Here is a 22,231-nt window from a genome sequence, read left to right on the forward strand (position 1 = left end):
ACATAAATATTTTGCAAGTCAAACTTGGACACCAGTGTTCCAAATTTAGTCCACATATTACAGATATGATTGGATGTTGTTTGCTCCATTTGCTAAAAACAGCAGGGTTAAGGGACAAGTTAAGCACTCCTTTCTCAGGTGAAATTCCCATTGTAGTGAATTACGAGTCTTATGAACTGAATAGGGCTGTAATCATAAAGTTGAACCCTGCAGACCAACTACAGGCTGAAGAAGGCCCTGAATGTAACAGAAGTGGTGCAGTCTATTACTAGATGCAGTGCCTTGCACAGCAAGGGTCTTTTGGGAAGGGGAGGAAGGGGTGGGAAGAATGTATTCAAAATCTGCTAATTCACTAGGAAGAGGATTGTCTCTGAGACCATTTGGATTACTGTATATTTTGCTCAATATAACAAATGGACTTTGAGGCCTCTGCTGTCTCAAAAGTATTAAAACATCTTGAAAAAATAGACACCTCTGCTTTTCAGAATAGTAGAAAGTAAATTTAAAAAGTTGGGTTTTGTTTTAATAATTAACCACACTTTCTGCAGACAGAACAAAGGTGTCCCACTTCTCCCTTCTTTCTCCCCCTGCCCCCCCCCTTTTTTTGGACGGCATATATCCAAGTATGGAAAGTGAATTAATTAGCCTGAAAAACATTAGTTGTGCCAATGAAGATAAAAGTAAGCATCTGAGACTGAGTGAAATGGTTTATCAGATTAATAGTGGAAAAACTAAAACTAGATGCACCAGAACAGCTGCATAATACTAGTGAGCCTTATTTAATTATATTTATTTGTTTGGCAGAGTGGAATCACATAATTATTAAATAAATAAATAAAACTCAGTCACAGACACACTAACTGGAAGTGCTATTCTGTAATAATCAGACTGGATATGATATTTAAGGCCCAATCTGCAAACCCTTACTACTGGGCCTAGCACGTAGTGCTGTGAGTAACCCATTGAAATTAGTGGGATGATCCACTTTAGTAAGCACTGTGCCTGATTGTCTTTGTAGTGTCAGATGCTAAGATGATAAATGGTATAGATGTATCAGGATTTATCTATAATAGATATCAAGGATCTGATCGAGAGCATTCCCAAATCTCACTGAAGTCAAGCACTACACAAAAATAACTGTTTATAGGATTTTGAAATCAATGGGAGTTGTGTGGCCTTGAAGGGTTACCCTTGATAAGAGCCTGTTTTTCTCCTAGCTATACTAGACAGTTGTGACAGTAGGCAATCCTGTATTCACACCCTGCACACTGTTGTAATACTCTTTGTGCAAAATATGCCTGGTTAGGTATCATTGGAAAACTAGCAACAGAGGGTCCTGTGGCACCTTTGAGACTAACAGAAGTACTGGGAGCATAAGCTTTCGTGGGTAAGAACCTCACTTCTTCAGATGCAAGTGGAAAACTAATTCACTAATAATTTTCTTTCATGATGTATGTATGTGGTGGGTATTAAGAGTTATGAATATATGCTGGAATTATGACTAAAGTGTGTCTAAAGCGGGTATGTCTAAGTAATGGTTCAACAGGTCTGTCCTACACAGAGGAATGTGTGTTTATCTCAATTTTCAAATTAGCAATAATCAGGATCATCAAGACAGCAAGGAGAGATGGCAGGAAACTGAAAAGTTTGCATTTCAGCAAATGCAAGGAGAAAGAGCATGGAGCTTCCTTCACCACCAGACTCCATGCCACCTTCCTGACAGCTTGAATAAACTTTACTTTGAGGGGTACTCTCAGAAGAATCCATTTCAAAGATTTGCTGGTCTACTGCTCTGAACCTCAAGTGATAATACAATATTACTGTATTATAAGAGTACATAGAATCAGGTCTTTTCTGAAAGCTAATGATCCACTGCTGATTATACATACATTTCACAATTATACCAAACATTATATGAGGTAATATGGATACTTAATTATATTGTGTTTTAAAGTCTGTGGCCACATAGGGAGGAACAGCTTTCCTCCCAGAGAGGAGGGAAGCTAGCTATTGATAGGTCTGCTGTGGAAATTAAGCATGGTGCAATCAAAACAATGGAAGCCCTATTTAAATACAAGGGGATGGGAAGACCAGCATGAGGTCATCCTGCCTCTTGAAACAAAGTCAATGAACTTTGCAAAATACAAGCAAAGACAGAAGCCATCTTTGGCACCCATTACTAGACAATCACAAGGAAACAGCTCTTGTAAGCTGAGAAAGATGGGTCCTTCAACAAAGGACAGGTCAAAGTCTCTGAAAACTGAAGGTAAATGAGAAACCATTTTAAACAATGCCTGTACCTTGCTAAATTAAGTTTTATATGCATGTTTTCACTTTTATTTGCTTGTAACCATTTCTAACGTTATTCTCCTTTCTTGAGATCACTTAACCTAAGTCCTATTGGTAATAAATTTGTTTTATTTTTACTATAAGCCAACTCCGTGCTGTACTTAAATGAAAGGGTGTATTTACCCCAGTTAAGTCAATAAGCTGTGATGTGCTTGTGTGTCTTTAGAGGAACAAACAGACCATATCACTTCTCCGAACTGCCCAGGACGGGGCAGGACATTACAGAGCACACAGTTTTGGGGAAATTCAAGACTGGGAGTATGTTGGGGGTCACCTTGCTGGTTATAACCAAGGCTAGTAGAAGCCTCAGTGGGGGTGTAAACAGGCAGCTGGGGTCAGAACTGCTGAACCAGGGCTGTCTAGCACACACATACTGTGTGACTTGTATGCTTGTTGACTAGCTGTGAGCTACAGCAGCAAAGCATTGCTAAGCACCCAGGCTTGCAGGGCAAGTGGTAACACAATGCCTCACTGGTCTGGATTGTATCCAACACTGTCACAGCAGTGATGCAGCATTTTTCATCTTCAAAGGACTTTACAATCACTTAAAATGATCATCCTTAAGAATCATACCTAGTATGAAAATTAATTCTTTTCTCTCCAGGGCATGCCCCTGAGCTCACAAGATCTCCCTGCTTTTTTTCTTTTACTCCCCGTTAAAGCTATTGCATTGCAATAATTATGGAAGTCTGGCTGTCACTCCCTCTAGAGCAGTGGTTCTCAATCTATTTACCATTATGGGCCGCGTATGCAGCTCTCTCTGGGTTATGTGGGCCACATCCACACAATATATATACTCAGCGGTACCAGATGACAAAACAAGGAGTAATGGTCTCAAGTTGCAGTGGGGGAGGTTTGAGTTGGATATTAGGAAAAACTTTTTCACTGGGAGGGTGGTAAAGCACTGGAATGGGAGGTGGTGGGATCTCTTTTCTTAAAGGTTTTTAAGGTCAGGTTTGACGAAGCCCTGGCTGGGATGATTTAGTTGGGGATTGATCCTGCTTTGAGCAGAGGGTTGGGCTAGATGACCTCCTGAGGTCCCTTCCAACCCTGATATTCTATAATTCTACCTCTATGGTCCTTAGGATGTCACATGGGCCACAACTGTGTGCTGATTGGACCACAAGTGGCCCATGGGTTGAAAGTACTGCTCTAGAGCCTATACATGATGCTCTGCAAATTGCCCAGGGAATCACTGTGGATGCTTATAAAAGTTCTTGAAGGTAAAGTTGAATTCAGTGTAGTAGAACTATCTATTTCAGTCAGGGCCGGCTCCCGGGCTTTTGCCGCCCCAAGCGGCAAAAAAAAAAAAAAAAAAAAGCCGCGATCGTGATCTGCAGCGGCAATTCAGCGGAAGGCCCTTCGCTCCAAGTGGGAGTGAGGGACCGTCCGCCGAATTGCCGCCGAATAGCTGGATGTGCCGCCCCAAGCACCTGCTTGGCAAGCTGGTGCCTGGAGCCAGCCCTGGTTTCAGTCTTATGGCCCAATCATGCAAGTAGACTTCTGTGCCCATGTGGAGTCATGACCAATCTACAGACGCAAACACTTATTAAACCAAAGTTCTGATTCTAAGAATGAAGGCCAAGATTAAGAACATAAGAACAGCCATCCTGGGTCACATCTGCACAAAGTATTCAAGATGTGGGCATACCATGAATTTATATAGAGGCAATATGATATTTTCTATCTTCTTATCTATCTTAATAAATCCCAACCTTCTGTTTGCTTTTTTGACTGCCACTGCACAGTGAGTGGATGTTTCAAGAGAACTATTCACAAGGACTTCAAGATCTCTTTCTTGAGTGGTAACAGCTAATTTAGACCCCATCCCTTTATATGCATAGTTGGGATTATGTTTTCCAATGTGCGTTACTTTGCATTATCAAAATTGAATTTCATCTGCCGTTTTGTGAGATCCTTTTGTAACTCTTCGCAGTCTGCCTGGGGCTTCACTATCTTGAGTAGTTTTGTATAGGCTGCAAATTTTGCCACCTCACTGTTTACCCCTTTTTGCAGATCATTTATAAATGCTGAATAGGACTGGTCCCAGTACAGACTCCTGGGGGGACACCACTATTTACCTCTCTCCATTCTGAGAGCAGACCATTTATTCCTACCCTTTGTTTCCTGAGAGGACCTTCCCTCTTATTCCATGACTGCTTACTTTGCTTCAGAGCCTTTTGTGAGGGATCTTGTCAAAGGCTTTCTGAAAATCTAAGTACAATCTAAGATTTTTAAAAGTGAAATTGTATTTTGGGTACCTCACTTTTGCAGTTCCCAACTTGACACCTTAAAGAGCCCTGAATTTCAGTAAGTGCTGAGCATCCACCCTCTGAAAATTAGGCCCCTTTAAGGTGTTTCATATTGGGCACCCAAAAATGAAGGCACTTACATATGTTGTATCTTATTTAGTTTTGAGATATGCTATCCCCAGGGCCTCCTGAGATCAGTCGTCACTACTATGGTATCTGACCTAAGTTTCCTTTGTGGACTCAATTTCTGGACTAAAAGAGAACAGAGATGCTCCAAAGGTACATGTAGGCACAAGGTTTTGCCCATCCAGAAAAACTTGCAAGATTGGGGTCTAAGACGATACTCAGTGAACTATTATCCCACTTCTTAGATAGAGAAACTGAGGCACAAAAGTCAGATGATTTGTCCAAACTCACACAGCAGATGTCTTGATTTTCAAATACTTTTTTTACAAGTCCCTAGATGCTGCTTATTTCCTATATATTATGTCAGTTGTCATTTTGTTTTCAATTTTTAAAAAAGGGGGAAAAAGTCATCTGCTTTTAGAAAAGCCTCAAATCCAGGCAGGGTCTCTCTGAAACGGTTCCATGCTTATATTTGATTTACGTCAGGAATAGTAACGAAGCAATGTTAGATCCTGTTAATGAAGTTTTATATCTTAATTTTTTTATACAGAGCCAAAGTTGTTCTTGCTTTAGAAATGTTTAATGTGTATGTTCTAATGTGGTATTATGAAGGGATATATTTAATGGTTTACTTATTATGAGCATGATGCTTTATGTAAAATGTTATGCTTGCTTTAATTGCATAGTAAGGGTGCCAGAATCTGGTCATGTTGAAATAAATCTGCTCGAGAGAGAGATTATATCAGCATGTAACTCTTAATGTAGGTGTACCTTTTGTCTCAAGAAAAAGTATCATGGCAGATTGACCTAACTCAGTTCTTTTTAAAGGAAGAAGATATATTGGTTTAAGTTGAACAAACTCTGTTTGTTCTAGGACTTACATTTAGCCATAATATTAGGTCTTCTCAACAAATCCTCCCTCAATTTCTCTGGAAAAGATGTTTTCCCCAACTTCAATGTGAGTTTAAAAGTCTAGGAAAAAGTTGATTAAACAATTACTTCTATACAAACTCTAAGAGTTAAATATTTTTAAGCAGAGTATTAAAAATGAGGAAATATTTGTAAAATGTATTAGTGTTTACTGTCAACTAATGCCTTTATTTAGAGGTGAAAACTTCTTGTTCTTATCCTTAATAATTAGCACAAACTTGTGCGTTTTTTTCTTTATGTTTTCTAAGTTGCTTATTTTTTTAACTGCAAATATTTCACTTCTCACTGTAAACATTCTTCAATTACTTGGTGTTATTTCAACAACTACACTGGCTAGAAACCTAGAACCAAAGATGTTATAACTATTAATACTTTCTTCATTTGATACTTGAGAAACTGTTTGTATAGACACCTTTAAGTAAGGAATTGGGGGGAGGGGGAATACTTCTACATCTTACTCCACAAGACTTAGAAAGATGCAAGATGTATCCTGAAGAACAGTTTAAAAGAAAAGCCTACCCTTTTTGAGAGACTACATCAGTAAAATAAGCTTCTAAAGTACTATACTGTATCTAAAGATCCAAATGATAGTATGCTTATACCATCTATCTATCTAGGGCACTTGCATAGCCCCATTACTGTAGTATCTGAGTACCTCCCAATCTTTAATATACTTATCCTCTCAACATTCTGTGTGGTAGGGAAATACTGTTATTCCCATTTTACAGATGGGGAACTGATGCACTGAAAGACTCGGAGTATGTGTACACTGCAAAGAAAAATCCGTGGTACCAAGTCTCAGATCCCAGGTCAATTGGCTTGAACTCAGGCTGTGGAGATAAAAAAAAAAGCAATGTAGACATTCCTGCTTGGTTTGGAACCCAGCCTCTGAAAACTGGTAAAGGGGGAGGGTCTTGGAGCATGGGTGGGAATGTCTGCACTGCTATTTTTAGCCCTGCAGCCCTAGCCCTGCAAGCCCCAGTCAATTCACCAGGGCTCCAAGACTCGGTACCATGGGTTTTTCTTTGTCGTGCAGACATACACGAAGGAACCTGCCCAGAGTTACAGGAAGTCTGGTGGAGCTGGAAATTTAATCCAGGCTAGAACTCTAACCACTGGGCCATCCTTATTTTCTTTTTATATTTATTCAAAATTGCTCATTGCTTGCTCAAATGAGTGTAGAATTGAAATTATATTTCAAAAAACGAACTAAATAAGAGTTTTAAAGGTAAAACCTTAGTGGTTGCAAGAGCCATCTCTGGCCAGGACAGAAGGTCGTACATTTTCTTTGCCAATAAATGTATTAATCCTTTTGCATACACATTTGTTCCAATTCAGCAAAACATTTAAGCAGGTGCTTTGCTAGGGCTATCTTCACTAACTGAAGAAATTATTGAAACCAGACCATAAGACTTGCCAATGAGAAAGTGTAAGTTTGCATGGGCCCTTCCTCGAAGTCCTGTTAGTAGAGGCTGCTGAGGGGTGTGCTAAATCAGCACATCCTAGCCACTCTTGCCTCCCCACCAGTACTGTTTATTTTGGAAGCAATGCTAATGTGGTCTGTGTAATAAAGGAGGAAGTTATAGATACTTATACCTCTATAACTCCTTTCTCAGAAAGACCTTCTGCTCATCAGGGCACTTCTGCCAAGCAGAAACTGGTGCAGACCTGTGTGAATTTAGCCTACCAGATGTGCTGAAGCTCAATTTAGAATATACATACCTTGCTGATTATGGCAGCTATAAGTAATGCAACTGCCCCATCATCTGATAATAAATCGAGTGTGGTAGTGGTTGGTGGGGGTGTTTTCTAAATTACACAAGTATGTCAAGCTAGGGACCTATCTTTATTGTTCTTCAATATGACAAACTCACTTGTAATGCTGTATAGATAAATAGCTAATGACACCAGAAAGTTTGATAATCAACTCTGTGTCAGCAAGGCAACTTAACCTCCTGACTCATAGTCATTCCAATTGTACACATTTTTTGCTTAGTTAACACTCACACAATAGTCTCACAACAAAGCAAAGCAGCATATAAATGTCTTCCTTCATTACCCATCAACACATTACACTGGAATATGGGCATAGTGAGGTTTCCACTGTAAAGAAACCACTACCATCTCTTCTATTTTCCACTGCAAAAAATGCATAGTCATATTCATCATTGTCTAGCTATAGCCTCCATCATAAACAAAGTTATTTCTCTTTTGGTAATAATGTACTGTGGTCATCTGAAGAACACAGCGGTATAATGCTTGTTCTCTGGAGGTAATTACTTGATAAATGTTAGAACAGAGATTAAACAGTGCAATATCTATCCCACCTGCAACTGAATCTCTTGGTTATCTTCCAAGTAGGGAGACAACACACTGACATTTCTAGGGTTTAGTGTTTGGGGTAATAGATAATTTGCTTCCATGATAAGAAACTGTAGCAATCATTTCCTCATTTGGTGTAGGAGTTTTTAAAATGTAAGTACTAATGATGCGCAATTTAGTGCAGCCCGATCAAAGCTTTGCACAAACTCCTCCCACCACCCACTATTATGATGTATAAAAAGGAGACAAAGTAATCCTAAAAATATTATGCCATTATATGTCTGGCATCTAGAATATTGTCTTCAGTTCTGGTCCCATTTCTGTAGCAGAAAAAAAACTGAACTAGAAATGGGTGACAAAAATGATTAAAGGGATAGAATGACTTTCATACCATAAAGAGACTGAAAAGAGTGGGGGTGTTTAGAGAGGGTTTGGACTGGAATTTGCTAGTTGGGGACCCTGCAGAATTCTGCTCTCTTAGGCGTTGAAAGCCATACTGGGGTGGTGGGACTAGAGGTGGTGTGGTGGCTGGCACCCTGCTATTCTATTCATTCCCCCAAGACACAGGTAGTGCTGGGAGTATGATCACCCTGCAACCTCTCCCCAAAAATACAAACAAGCATGTTAGCACATCACTACCACTATCCTGAGTAACAGAGGCAGGGATAGAGAAGACTTCAAAAGCCATAAAGGGGGAATAAGACAGAAAGATCCTCATTCCAAGTTGACTAAAGCTCCTGCCTAACTCTCTCATGGGACCAAAGATACCGAGTTGCCATTACCCCAAAACTGCTGGGAGGAGAGGGGGAAGAATCATAAACTTTGTACCTTCTGTAGGCCAAGCTCATTGCACACACCAAGGGCTCCTTGCATTCTTTCACATACTCCAAGCTCCTGGTGTGCCACCCACCCTGTTCCCTTCTAAGATGAAGGATATTATGCTGAAAGGTGTTAACAACTGTGACCAACTAACAGTTACAAATCTCGTTGAAACCGGTAGCTCTGCTAAGTAGATGCCAGGGTTCTGTGTGTCCTCTATTGCCACCTTTAGTTTTCCCCCAATTTCCCCCCAAATCAGTAGTGTTCTGGCCACTGATGCCTAAAATATTCCCTTACATTTTTGAATTAATTTGCTGTGATGTACAAATGTTATTACATTACATCCAAACAGAGAAACATCATCAAGTTGAGTGTAAGGCCTCGAAAACTCAGCCAATGGACTGACTCCCTCTCCTACCTGCCAAACCCCACCTGACCACCTAAATTGCAACTCTCTCTTATCCCCACCAAATGGTTGTGGCCACATAAAATAAATGTTAAAACAGAGGTTTTGATTGTATCAGTAGTTTATTAACCTCCCCACTGCCCTTTTGGCATTTTCTATTGTCACCAAATGTTCTGTTTTTGTTGCAAAATCTAGCGTTGGCGTATTTCAGAAATCAGGGCTCCTTTACCCAGAATTACTGGTCCTCTGCCTTCCATTTACTCTGTCTGGAGTAGCATCCAGCCCAGCTAGGCCAGGAGGACAGTAGCTATGTTTTTACTGTTATTTCTTCCCTACCCCACCTCACAACATAGGCACTTTGAATTCCTAGTTTAAAACTTTAGATATGTCTAACACAGAGGCAAGATTTTAGTTGCATATTAAACTACTGCCATCCATCCAGTTTTCATCACCGTGGTATCAAACACTGGTCACAGAGTGGGCAGGTAAAGCCATTTTAAATCAGTACATTATGATCTTTACATGCGGCTGTTAATTGGCTTTGTTGCAACATTTAGAAGTTTATTTTGCCTACCTACTTTCAGATGAACCCAATTTCAACTGCAGTTACTCTACCTCTTTAAATGAATCCCAGTTAAATAGTCACCTGACCTCTCCAGGGCTCTTAGGTGCTGGATACATTTAGAAATGGAGATAAAACCATAACGGCCAAGCAGAACCACTCTTTCGATCTTGGGAACAGAGTCCATATCACTTACAAGGTTTGCATCAGTTTATAATTGCTGGTTTTTGCTTTGTTACTCTTTGCTCTATACCTGGTTTTCCTGCTCTGTCCCTTGATAAAATGCCAAGTAGAAACAAAATATTTTTGCAATGCTGCCAACAACTTCTGTTCCCTGCTCTATTCCCGTGCAACCATTCAGTCTCTCCTAACAAAAACAAAAAACAAACAACCACAGGAGTGAGGAAAGGAAAGAGATTAAGCTATTCAAACTTTAGTGAGAGTCCTTGAGACATCTTCTCCTCTCTCTTGCACTGATGAAAATCTGGAGTAACTCAACTGACGTCATGGGAGTGTCTCCAGATTTACACTGATCAGAGAACAGATTTGGCCCAGGCTTGTGGGTCAAAAGCAAGAGCTGATAGTTGATGATGGCAACAACATTTCAAGACAGGAAAAAAGACTGGTGGCTGGGTCTGTAATGTCATACCATAACGACTTGGGCAGCACAGAGGCCTACAACTGTATGTGGAGGGCATGGATGGGGCAGCAGCAGGGAATGTGACTTCCTCAAACTATTTTTAAAGAGCTATTTAGAAGGGTGTTGATTTTAAGACCCTGCCTACCCTACAAAATAACAGTTATGGCGAAGTGTGTTCTAGCATGGCTTACTCATTGACACCAGGGTTTAAACATGGTTATAAACTATTGGGGAGGGAGGGTGTTATAACCCGTGTATACAGAAAAACAATTTTATCAAATTGTTTGATCACAAACATGTTACATAACTTTGTGAGGATGGGGAAGCAATTCCTACCAAAGGTGATGTGGGGAAGAAATAGGTGACTCCATCCTGAAAGGAAACTTTCAGGGTCTTCCACAATTCTTAAGGTTTTCTCCTCCACAGCTTTTGTGTTTAATTTTATTCATAAGGTGTGGAGAATACTGAATATTTATGACTCAAAATTTCAATACATCAGTAAAGATTGAGGGAGGGGGGGGGAAATCAACCAGTGATTCTGCCACTGACTCACCATTGACAGCAGAGAAGCTAATCCAGAGTTCTACTGCATGGGAGGGCTGGTGCAGCTTCCAGTATCTGTTAGGGTGATAATTATGATTGCAGTGAATTAGTAGCAATGAGTTTTTCTAGCTCCTTTCATTAGTCAGTATTCAGTCCTTCCAAAATTGACACCTGAAGAGGAGGAAAGAAGCAGAACAAATAAGATATTAAATAAACACACTTCTGACATGAGTCAACAGAAGTCTATTGTGAGAGAGCCTTCAACAATGCAGCAGTTGATCAATGAATGTTACAGCAGAAAAGTTCAGTGTGAACCTAAGTGATGTGGAATAAAAACAGAGATGAAAGAAATGGTGCTGCTTTTGCACACTTAAAAAATTTCATCTGTTCACTAGCAGCAATTCTTTAATGGGCAACAATGTATTTTTCACCCTGGGTACAATCTTTTTGTTATTTTACTTGCCATTTTCTTTAGATTGTCCACCAATGTAAATTCCCCCCCCTTAGCATTCCCCCCTCCTTTTTCCCTCCACACCTATAAGTACTCTCTCTCTCTCACACACACACACACACACACACACACACACACACACGCTCTGCACTTGGTTTTTAAATTGTTGCTCAGATCTACTTGGTAATTAAGGATTTGTTATTAGATGAATTTTTATTGTACATTAGCACTTATACAGTAGAAAACACTTTCAAAGTATTGTACAAACACTGGGCTAGATCCCCAATGGGTGTGAATCAGCACAGCTCCATGAGGTTCTACTGAGGATCTAGCTTCTTAACTAATCAATCCACCTGACATCCTGTAAGAGCGGTAAGTGATTGTTATTCTCCAGATAGGGGGAAAAAAGAAAGGTGAAGCTGTTCATACAATAAGTCAGTAGCAGAGCTGGAATTGGAACTTTGAATCTGCTGATTCCCACTCCTCTGCTTGTACCGCATCACCACAGTGCCTCAACAGTAAAATAACCTGAATCTTAGTCACTGCATTACAGCAGTAAAATATGAAATATTTAATGTACCAAAAAAACCCAGAGTGTAAGAAGTAATTTTAAATCTCTTAAGTATCCTGAAAAATAACCACAGAACAGCATGACAGGCTGTCCCATTAGAAATAAAAGCAACAAGCATGGCACTTCTAACCAGGGCCAGCTCCAGGCACCAGGCAACCAAGCACATGCTTGGGGCGGCACCTGGTAAGGGGTGGCCAATCTTGGAGTGGTGGGTGGCAGCAGGGCGTGGCATTCCGTGGGGGGGGGCACTCTGGCGGTGCGGGGTGTGGCGCTGGGGGGGGGTTCCGGTGGCTCGGCGGGGGAGGGGGAGTGGGCTCCGGTGGCGCGGCGCTCGGGGGGGGGTGTGTGTTTCCGGCTGCGTGGCACTCGGCGGGGGGGGGTAGTTCCGGCGGCGTGGCGCTTTTTTTTGCTGCTTGGGGCAGCAAAAAAGTTAGAGCTGGCCCTGCTTCTAACGTTAGCTCTTCTAGTGCCTGCTGCTAATCATTAGAAAGTGTTACTAGAATTTGACATCTATCACTGATAACAGGAACAAAGAAACTGCTGTGCTAGATCAGACTCATGGTCCATCTAGTCCAGTAACATGTCTTCAAGTGGCCTGCACTAGAGGCTTCAGAGGAAGGTGCAAGAAACCTCACAATAGGTAGATGTGGGATAATCTGCTCTACTAGTTAGAGGTTGGCTTAAAGCCTGAAGCTTGCAGACAAGGTCTGTCTCTTTGACAGACAAGACAATTCAAGCTCTAGGATTAATTAAAAAATTAATTAATTAATGGAGATATCCCATCTCCTAGAACTGGAAGGGACCTTGAAGGTCATTGAGTCCAGCCCCCTGCCTTCACTAGCAGGACCAAGTACTGATTTTGCCCCAGATCCCTAAGTGGCCCCCTCAAGGATTGAACTCACAACCCTGGGTTTAAGCAGGCCAATGCGCAAACCACTGAGCTATCCCTCCCCCCCAAGGATGTAACAGAAGCGACAGTGGTAGAGTTGAACTGCCTGATTTAAGGGCCAGGATTTTAAAAATGGGCGCCTAAATGTAGTCTCTTAATTCTTGTATTTAGGAATCTAAATAAGCTGCTTGACTTTCAAAGGTGCTGAATACCCAGTGGTTTCCAATTGTTAATTTTGCTCAACATTTTTGAAAACTAGGCCACTTATTTAGGTGTGTAAATATGCACTAAGGAGATGAAATTAGACACCCATTTAAAAAAAAAATCTTACCCAAGTCAAGAAAATGATGAATCAAAGGTCTTGTTTACTTTTTGTATATTTGTAAAGGCACTTAGATGTCACAGGGATGACTGTGGTATATCTATTATCAGGGGGCAGCCGTGTTAGTCTGTATCCACAGAAACAACAAGGAGTTCGGTGGTACCTTAAAGACTAACAGATGTATTTGGGGATAAACTTTCATGGGTAAAAAAACAACTTCTTCAGATGCACCTGAAGAAGTGGGTTTTTTACCCACAAAAGCTTATGCCCAAATACATCTGTTTGTCTTTAAGGTGCCACCGGACTCCTTTGTTTTTGTGGTATATCTAGAGAGATTAGACAGCATAATTCTGAAGAGTTTGGATTGCAAATGTAACCCCAACCAAAATCACCTTGATTGTGTTAGTTATCCGTTCATCTGCTCTTCCATGAGGTGCCATATTGTTGAACTAAAATGGAGAATGTAGCTGTAAAGATAAACTTAGGCAGCTAGCTTCCCCTCCCAAAGTTGGTGGTGAGACAGAAAGAAAGGCTGCTCAGAGGATTCTCAGAGAGATGGGTGTGTAATAGCTTTGGGCCTAGAAACTGAGGCAGAATTGGTGTGTTTGGGTTTGGATGAGCTGCAGTGGTTGAAGTTTTCTGTGTGTATGGAGAAGTAAACTATGGGTTAGACCAAAAAGTAATTTTCTGTTTTAACCTATATTTTGAGTATATAGACTGTTGTAATTATGCCACTATGATCCTGTTATCTTTGGTATGGTTTTGTGTGTGATTATGCCATGGATTATGTGGGCACTAAGATTAACCTATCTAGACCCCATTGCAGTAAGGTTATAATGTACTCTTTTCAAGAAGTGCTAGGAGATCTTTAATTTCCAGCTGGACAACCCACAGAAAGAAGCAGAAAAGGCTCTCATCCAAAGGGCACTGCCTCTAATGCTGCAGCTCCTCCCCTCTTTGCTACTACATTGCAGTGTCAGCATCAGGTCTGCACTAAAGTCCTAGTTGAGTGTTGAACCTACAATCTTCTTCTACAAAGGGGTAAGTGCTGCCAAAAGAACCAATGACACCTTTATAGTGGTATGTTTTCCTAGCTAGCTAACACCTATATTTTTCATGACTGAGATTATCTATTTTTCTAAGTCATGTTCAGACATTCCCAACATGTTCAAACTGTAGTGACTGAACTGGAACAGCAGCACACAGGCCTAAGCCTACTCTCATCTAACATTTCAACAAGTTGAACAGAAGAACAAACATAGCCTGAGCAATGGCACACTGAAGGTCCGACACACAAATGAGATACTGAAGGTACTTCACTTGAAAGATAAATTCCCCTGCCCTGATCCGTATTCAGGCAGAATTGCATTTGGTGTGTGTGTGTGTGTGTGTGTGTGTGCGCACGCACGCGCGTGCACACACACACACACACACACACACACTGCCAAACCTTCTCCTCCTGGGAAGAAAGCCAACAATGCGAAATGCAATCCAGTTGCTTCCCCCATCCCTCCTCCCAAGGGGAGTTATTTTAAAACTTCAAGCTCAATGTGTAACAACACTGACCAAAGGAAAAAAAGAGCAAGGGCCTGGGGGGTTCAACACAGAAACAAGGAGGAAAAAAATAAAGGAGAAGAAATAATTGTGGACAATAAAAAGGAAAGGCTAATGCTAACCAGTGATCAGTGTCACTGCACAGAAGCAGAGTGGTTTAGTGGGAGGAGGATTGGTTAGGAAAGGGGTTGCAAGCAGTAGCAGTAAATGGGTTAGTTTGAGAGGAAGCAGACAGTAGAGATTGAACCTCTCTAATCCGGCACTCCCTGGTCCGGCAACATCTGTGGGCAGGAATAGGTGCCGACTCCATGGATGCTCTGGGGCTGAAGCACCCATGGGGAAAAGTTAGTGGGTGCAGAGCATCCACCAGCACCAAGCTCTCCCCCCATGCCTCTCGCACGTAGGGTGACCAGATGTCCCGATTTTATAGGGACGGTCCTGGTTTTGGGGTCTTTTTCTTACATAGACTCCTATTACCCCCCACCTACTGTCCCGATTTTTCACACTTGCTGTCTGGTCACCCTACTCGCACGCCGGCAGCCCCGCACTTACCAACTCCTCCTCCTCTCTCCCAGTGCCTCCGGAGTGCCGCGAACAGCTGATTCATGGTGTTCAATCTCCGGAAGGGAAAGGGAGGACCTGGCACTGGCGACTGGGACCCCAGGCGAGTGGCCAGCAGCTAGGACCTGGGGCCAGCATTGGAGCCCCCAGGTGGGGGGCCAGCGGCCAGGACTCTGGGTGGCAGTGGGGCCCCTGGGCAAGGGACCATGCTGGGCACAAAGCCTGGGGGTACTACACCTATGGAGACCTGCATCCACTGGCACTCTGCTTTGACCTCCCGTGGTTTGGCACCCATCAGGTCCAGAGGGTCAACTAGAGAGGTTCAACCTGTAGTAGAAGGTAAGGGGCAGGCTAGAGATGGGGATGGCTGAAGTGGCAGCCGAGTGATTGGAGAAGAGAGTAAGGAAGGACTTGGCACCAGCAGCTGAACGTGGTTTGGTACACTATTAAAGAGGAGTTTGGTGGTCAGGTGGGGTTTGGCAGTGGCAGCGGAATGCTTTCTTTGGTAGAGAGTGTTTGGCATGGCAGAGTGGAGAGGGACAGGTTAAGCGCTGGCCAGAGGCGTAGCGAGCGCCCTCCGTACCCTCCGACCGGAGGGGGCCCCGCAAGGAAGGGGGTCCCCTAAAAGTGGCAAAAAAATGTAAGGGGCCCTGCCCGGACATATGTTCGGAGGGGGCCATGTTCTTTGTTGCTACGGCCCTGGTGCTGGCAGCAGGGAATAGGTTGGGGGTGGGGGCTAGGGAGAGATTTGACACTAGCAGGAGAGTGGTTAAGCCTGAGGAGTGGGTTGGCATAGGCATTTGGTGGAGGGGCTGGCACAGGGATTTAAGAGAAATTAAGGGGGTGGCATGGCACAGGGGGCTAGCCTAGGAGGTTTGAGGGGTTTTGGGAGGGCTAGCATGGAAAGTTTAAGGGGGTTGCACAGAATGTGTACCACAGAGGGATTAAGGGGGGTTAGCATGGGGATTAAGGAGGTGTTTGAGGGTGGCTCAGGGAGTGGCATGGGGGGCTAGCCCTGGGTGGTTAAGGGAGCAGCGGGAGGTTAAAGGGACATTTGGGGGCTAGTCCAGGGCGAATAAGGGGACGGTGTGGGGGGTAAGGGTTTTGGGGGGCTAGCTCAGTGTGGTTAAGGGGATGGCAGAGGTGGGTTAAGGGGGCATTTGGGGACTAGCCCGGGAGGGTTAAGGGGGCGGCAGGTAGGAGGGTTAAAGTGACGTTTGGGGGCTAGCCTGGGTAGATAAGGCAGTGGTGGAGCGGGATTAAGGGAATGTTTGGGGGCTAGTCCAGGGTGGTTAAGGGGGAAGTGTGGGAATATTAAGGGCGCTTTGGGGGCCAGCCCGAGGCAATTCAGGGGATATTTGGGGACCAGCCCAGGGTAGTTAAGGGAGCAGTGGGGGCAAAGGGAGCAGTGTGGGGGCTAGGAGTAGCAAGGGGTATTAAGGGAGCATTTTGGGGGCAGCGGGTATTAAGGGGGCATTTGGGGGCTAGCCTGGGAGGGCTAGGGGGGCAGTGTGTGGGCTAAAGGGGCAGTGTGGGGGTATTAAAGGGGCATTTGGGGGCCAGCCTGGGGCAGTTAAGGGGATGTTTGGGGGCCAATCCAGGACGGTTAAGGGAGTGGGGAGTATTAAGGGGACATTTGGCTAGCTTGGGAGGGTAAAGGGGGCAGTGTGGGGGCTAAAGGGGCACGGTGGGCATCAGCCCAGGGTGGTTAAGGGGGCATTTGGGGGCCAGGCGGAGGGGTATTAAGGGGGCATTTGGGGCCTAGCCCTGGGTGGTTAAGGGGGTGTTTGGGGGCCAGCTTGGGGCGATTAAGGGGGTGGCCCTTGTCGGTTAAGGTGGCAGGGGGTATTAAGAGGGTGTTTGGGGGCAAGCCCGGGGCGGTTAAGGGGGCAGTGTGGGGGCCAGACCGGGGTGGTTAAGGGGGCAGTGTGGGGGCCAACCTTGTGGGGTACTAAGGGGGGGCTTGGGGGTCAGCCCGGGGGTGGTTAAGGGGACAGGGGCTATTAAGGGGGGGTTTGGGGGCCAGCCCGGGGGTGGTTGAGGGGACGGGGGGTATTGGGGACCAGCCCGGGGCGGTTGAGGGGACAGGGGGGGGTTTAAGGAGGGGTTGGGGGCCAGCTCAGGGGCGGTTAAGGGGGCAGTGGGTATTAAGGGGGGGTTTGGGGGCCAGCCCGGAGCGGTTGAGGGAACAGGGGGGTATTAGGGGGCCAGCCCAGGGTGGTTGAGGGGACGGGGGGGTATTAATGGGGGGTTTGGGGGCCAGCCTGGGGTGGTTGAGAGAACAGGGGGGTATTAGGGGGCCAGCCCGGGGCAGTTGAGGGGACAGGGGGGTATTAATGGGTAGCGTTGGGGGTCAGCCCGGGACGGTTGAGGGAACGGGAGGGGTACAAAGGGGGGGGGGGGTTGGGGGCCAGCCCGGGGCGGTTGAGGGGACGGGAGGGGTACAAAGGGGGGGGTTGGGGGCCAGCCCGGGGCGGTTAGGGATTGGCCCGGGGGAGCCTGGGCACTGGCAGCAGCAGCAGCGCGCTGTGGGGAAGGGCTTGGCAGCGGCAGCGGGGAGGCAGCCCGCGGTGCCTGCCCAGCGCCGCCCGCTGCCGGCGGAGCGCCCACACTCCGCTCCTGCCCTCGGAGCGGAGCGGCCGCCGCCCCCCTCCCATGTCGCTGCCTGTGGTGCTGCCGGGCTCCTGCTGCCCCATGGCCGGGCTCTCCGCTGCGCTTCAGGCAGCGGCTCCCGGCCCCGCCACCTCTCCGGCCCCGCCGCTGCCGCCTCTCCGGCGCTTCCAGCACTATCGGCCTCCCCCGGCGGCGCTCTCCCCTCTGTCCGCCCGCCGGGCCGCCGCCGCCGGGGCCCACGGGCTGCTGCCGGCCAGACCGCTGCTGTCCCTGGGGCTGCTGCAGCTCATCCTGGGCTGCTGCATGGTGGCGCTGAGCTTCGGGGCGCTGTCCCTCAGCGGCTCCCCGCAGGTGAAGAACTCCTGCCCCTTCTGGGCTGGCTCCTCGGTAAGTGGCCCGGGGAGCTGGGGGCGGCCGGGCAGCAACAGCTGCTACTGACACAGCCATGGGACTGGACACGGAAGCCTGGATCGTCCTTAGGCCGACTAGTCTGTCATCTCATATAGTGTCTGATGCCTGCTTGCCTGCTCTGTCTATAGCTACCTATGCCACCTAGCCAATCGATTAGCTATCACATGTCTGTTCAATCTAATCTGTTATCAATCTAGCCAATCTATTAGCCATCACATCTCTAATCTGTTATGTATCAGATCCATCTAGCTATCTATTAGCTACCACATTTGATCAATCTAGCTAATCTCTTAGCTATTACATGTCAGAACAATCTAAGCAATCTATTCTCTAACTAGCTAATCTATTAGCTAATATATTTTTGGGGAGATGCTATGGCCTGTGTTATACAGGAGGTCAGACTAGATCACAATGGTCCCTTCCCGTCTTGGAATCTATGAATCTATATATCTCTCTAATGTATCTAGGTAGCTCTCTATGGCAGAGACGGTGTCTTCTAGTTGTTTGTAAAGTGCCTCAGACATTTTAGGCACTGCATACATAATAATAATAAATTGTCTGTTGCTGCTAACATTCACAGGGTGTTAGGCTTTTCAGCATAAATTTTGGATTTAAGGGATTAGCTCCTCTCTTTTATTGTAGAAGATTTACTGAATTTAACAAGACTTGCAAAGTCTGATCTCAGGCCCTAATCCTACAAGGAGCTTTACACAGCCAGACCCTTGCAATGCCATTGACGTTCCAAATGGGAGCAGGGATCTTCCAACACAGAGCTCCTTGAAAGATTGGGGCCTAGGTGATTAGAGCAGGGGAAAGGGAAATGGTAGTCAGGATGCTTGGGTTCTATTCTAGTTCTGCTTCTGATTTGCAGTGTGACATTCAGCAAGCCACTTAACCTCACTGTGTGTCAGTTTCCCTGTCTGTAAAATAGGAAGATTAATAATTCCTTACCTCAGAGGTATGTCATCAAGAGTGTTCATTAATGTTTGTAAAACACATTGAAATCTTCAGGTAAAAGGTGCTATATATATGTTAAGTATAAAATTACTTTTATAACAAATTACACCCTTCTTTGCCAATTTACAATTCAGTTATCAGAAGCTATATATTGTTATTTGTTCAGTAAAGAAGCTAGAACACAATTTTGTCCTGCAGAAATAATAAATAGTAATATAAATAATATTTTAGACTGTTGTCTATTGGTCTTACTTCAGTAGCAGCACATACTGTAACAAATAGATTATTACAGAAGAATAAACAAATATAAAGAGGAGGCCAAATTGACATTTTATAGCTGATTATTTTAAATGTTTTTCCTTATAAAATCTTAATCAGTCTATCAAACCTTGTATACAATAAGAAACAACACTTCCCACCTATAGTAGTATATGCACATATTGCATGCAGCATTTTACTGCATTTTAACACTGCTACTCTGACAAGACTGGATAAATAAATAGTGATATTCCTACAAAAACTGTAAGGGGGAGGGAATTAGGATTTTATTATGGACAGTAAGGCAAGTTATTACTGCTGCTGATTTCTATTTAAACTTCACTTTTTCTGTGCAAGTGATTTTACATAGCAATTTGTACTAGGGAATGAAAGCCCATATTATAAGTCTTACATATAAAGGAACAGAGACAAGTTTACTGTGGAAACCTGATGAAGATCCCTTCAACTCTAACCTTCCCAAATACATGTATGCGTAGTCTTTCACATATTTACCGCTGCAGGTATTCACAGCCTTAGACCCTGAAGTAAGGAAACAAATGCACTGTCGAAGCTCACTATACCTCCTTTTAAACACTGTAACTTTATTAATATAGTTCAAAACCAGATTGCTTCAAATATGGCTAAAACAGTGTCCCATTTAGGACTGCATACAAACCAAGCTTGCACTTATGCAACAAATTAGATTTTAAATTACTCGAGTGCAGAATAAATATGTGATCCGTTGCTCAGTGGAAAATGCCTTTTCCCTCGTGTTCCTGCAGTTCCAAAATAACATTACATTCGACTATGAAATTTACCAAAATCATTGTATGTATTTACATGGGGAAGATGGACCAGAGCCCTCCAGGAACTAAAAATATTGGCAACAAATTCGCTCGGTTTGTAACATCTCCCGAGAGGTACAACCACCTGGAAAGGTTTGCATATAGGGATTCAAACTGGATTCTCTAGAGAAAGGACTTTCTCTACTATGCTTTCACCTTGAGAATAAATGTGCTTGCTTAGGAAACGCTGTGTGATGCCTTATAACTGTGGGCAATTATGCTGTTCGTAGCATCTGAAGAGAAAAGCAAAACAGGCATACTTAGGCAGTCTGACTCGCTGGGAAATTCACAGTGGAGGCAGGGAACCATGCAGCCTCGAAATACTCCAGTCAGAAGGGAATGAGATGTGTGTCTCCGCCTGAGAGAGATGATGGCCGGGGAACCAGGACCCTAAAAGTAGATGCTCTTATACAATCATAGAATATCAGGGTTGGAAGGGACCTCACTAGGTCATCTAGTCCAACCCCCTGCTCAAAGCAGGACCAATCCCCAACTAAATCTAAATTTAATCTGGCTGGACCACCGATGGTAATACGGTTCAGTTGCCCTGAACTGTGACAGACATCAGTGATGCGCTTTAATTATAACATCACATGATTATCTTGCACTTAGATAATTCACAAACTATTTTGTTACGAAACTGCAAAGTTATGTATGTAGTTTTGAAAGAGGAATGGTAATGTCAATGGATGTTTTGGCCAAATCATGTATGCACATGTGCTAGGCCAGATTCATCACCAGTCCAGAAGTCATTGGAGTTATAGAAGGTATTTACTTATTTAAAAATGCTAATGGGTGCCGATCCATTTGCTCTAGCCTACCCTTTTCTGGTGCAGGCTATAATCTTGAAGTTCTATGTTCATTAACCTAATCACATTGGCCCAGATCCTCAAAGGAATTTAGGCTTCTAGCTTCCATTGATTTCAATAGGAGTTAGGAGCCTAAATTACTTTGAAGATATGGGCCATTAACTGTAAATTGCAGCGAGTTTCTGTTATCTACAGGGCACAGCCGAAAATCTGTTCTGCCCTGCCTAGCTTTCCCCCACACACATATATCACGCCCCCAATAATATGTCAATAAAATGTGTTGTCCTTTCAATTCTACAGCAGGATTTATTCCTGATCTGACTGAATGGAACAAGTTATGTACGTATGTGTCTATAAATTTTAGCCATAGTTCCTTCAGAGTTGTTCTCTTGATTGAAATACTGAATTAAGTGGTAAAATAAGGCAACATAATACAAACATTTCTTTGTCTTTTGGCTTCCCTCCAGCAAAACGATTGAACATGACCATAACTTTGAAGTTAATGGGATTACCCACATATTTAAAATTATACATGTGTGTAAGAGGTTTGCTGGATAGGGGTCTAAGTTAGTAGAAACGTTGCTTTGTAGTCAGCTGAGGAGGTTGAGTTTACTGAAAAATTAGGAAAAAATGTGTACATTTCTGGAAAGTTGTGTATATGGACTAAAAAGTAACAAGAAGGACAATGAGAAAAAATCTGATTATGTTATTAGGTAAGACATCATAAGTGAAGTGTCTTATCAACATTGGCTCTGATTCTCCATTTATGGCAAGGTTACACTGGTATATTTCTTCTGAAGACAGTGGAGTTATTCCTATCTGAGAGGACAGTCAGACCCACTCTCTTAAACAAGGAGTTCCTTCTAGAACTCTAAAGTTAACAGTTTCTTTCAATGTATTAGTGTTGGGTGATGAGGACTGTAATGGGGCTCTGCGCTTCAGTCCTGCATAATCGTTTTTTTGCTCTTTCAGGTGATCTTGTCCGGAATCATAGGATTAACTACGTGGAAGAGACCAGTGGTACTTTTGGTATGTATCTGC

General features: G+C 43.9%; 1 protein-coding gene and 1 long non-coding RNA gene across 6 annotated transcripts in view; one reads left to right on the forward strand and one right to left on the reverse strand.

The window, feature by feature from the left end:
• Positions 1–17,182, reverse strand: part of LOC112059228 (uncharacterized) — a 29,244-nt gene extending 12,062 nt beyond the window's left edge. The window contains exons 1-3 of one of the 3 annotated variants that reach the window (XR_002888479.3): positions 13,575–17,182; positions 10,960–11,120; positions 5,609–5,699 (exon numbers count right to left, since the gene is read on the reverse strand). This is a non-coding gene — a long non-coding RNA (uncharacterized LOC112059228). Of the gene's footprint in view, positions 1–5,608; positions 5,700–10,959 lie in introns of all 3 variants that reach the window. The other 2 variants (XR_010588874.1, XR_010588875.1) reach the window with 2 other exon arrangements.
• A 609-nt stretch (positions 17,183–17,791) lies between these two features.
• Positions 17,792–22,231, forward strand: part of ENTREP1 (endosomal transmembrane epsin interactor 1) — a 43,103-nt gene continuing 38,663 nt past the window's right edge. For 2 of the 3 annotated variants that reach the window (XM_008165991.4, XM_042850609.2), the window contains exons 1-2: positions 17,792–18,297; positions 22,163–22,219. In XM_008165991.4, the coding sequence (XP_008164213.1) occupies positions 17,953–18,297; positions 22,163–22,219 (402 nt within the window). In that variant the 5' untranslated portion in view covers positions 17,792–17,952. The remainder of the gene's footprint in view (positions 18,298–22,162; positions 22,220–22,231) is intronic. The other variant, XM_024103334.3, reaches the window with a different exon arrangement.

This window comes from Chrysemys picta, chromosome 6 (assembly GCF_011386835.1).
Source record: "Chrysemys picta bellii isolate R12L10 chromosome 6, ASM1138683v2, whole genome shotgun sequence".
Taxonomy (NCBI): domain Eukaryota; kingdom Metazoa; phylum Chordata; order Testudines; family Emydidae; genus Chrysemys; species Chrysemys picta.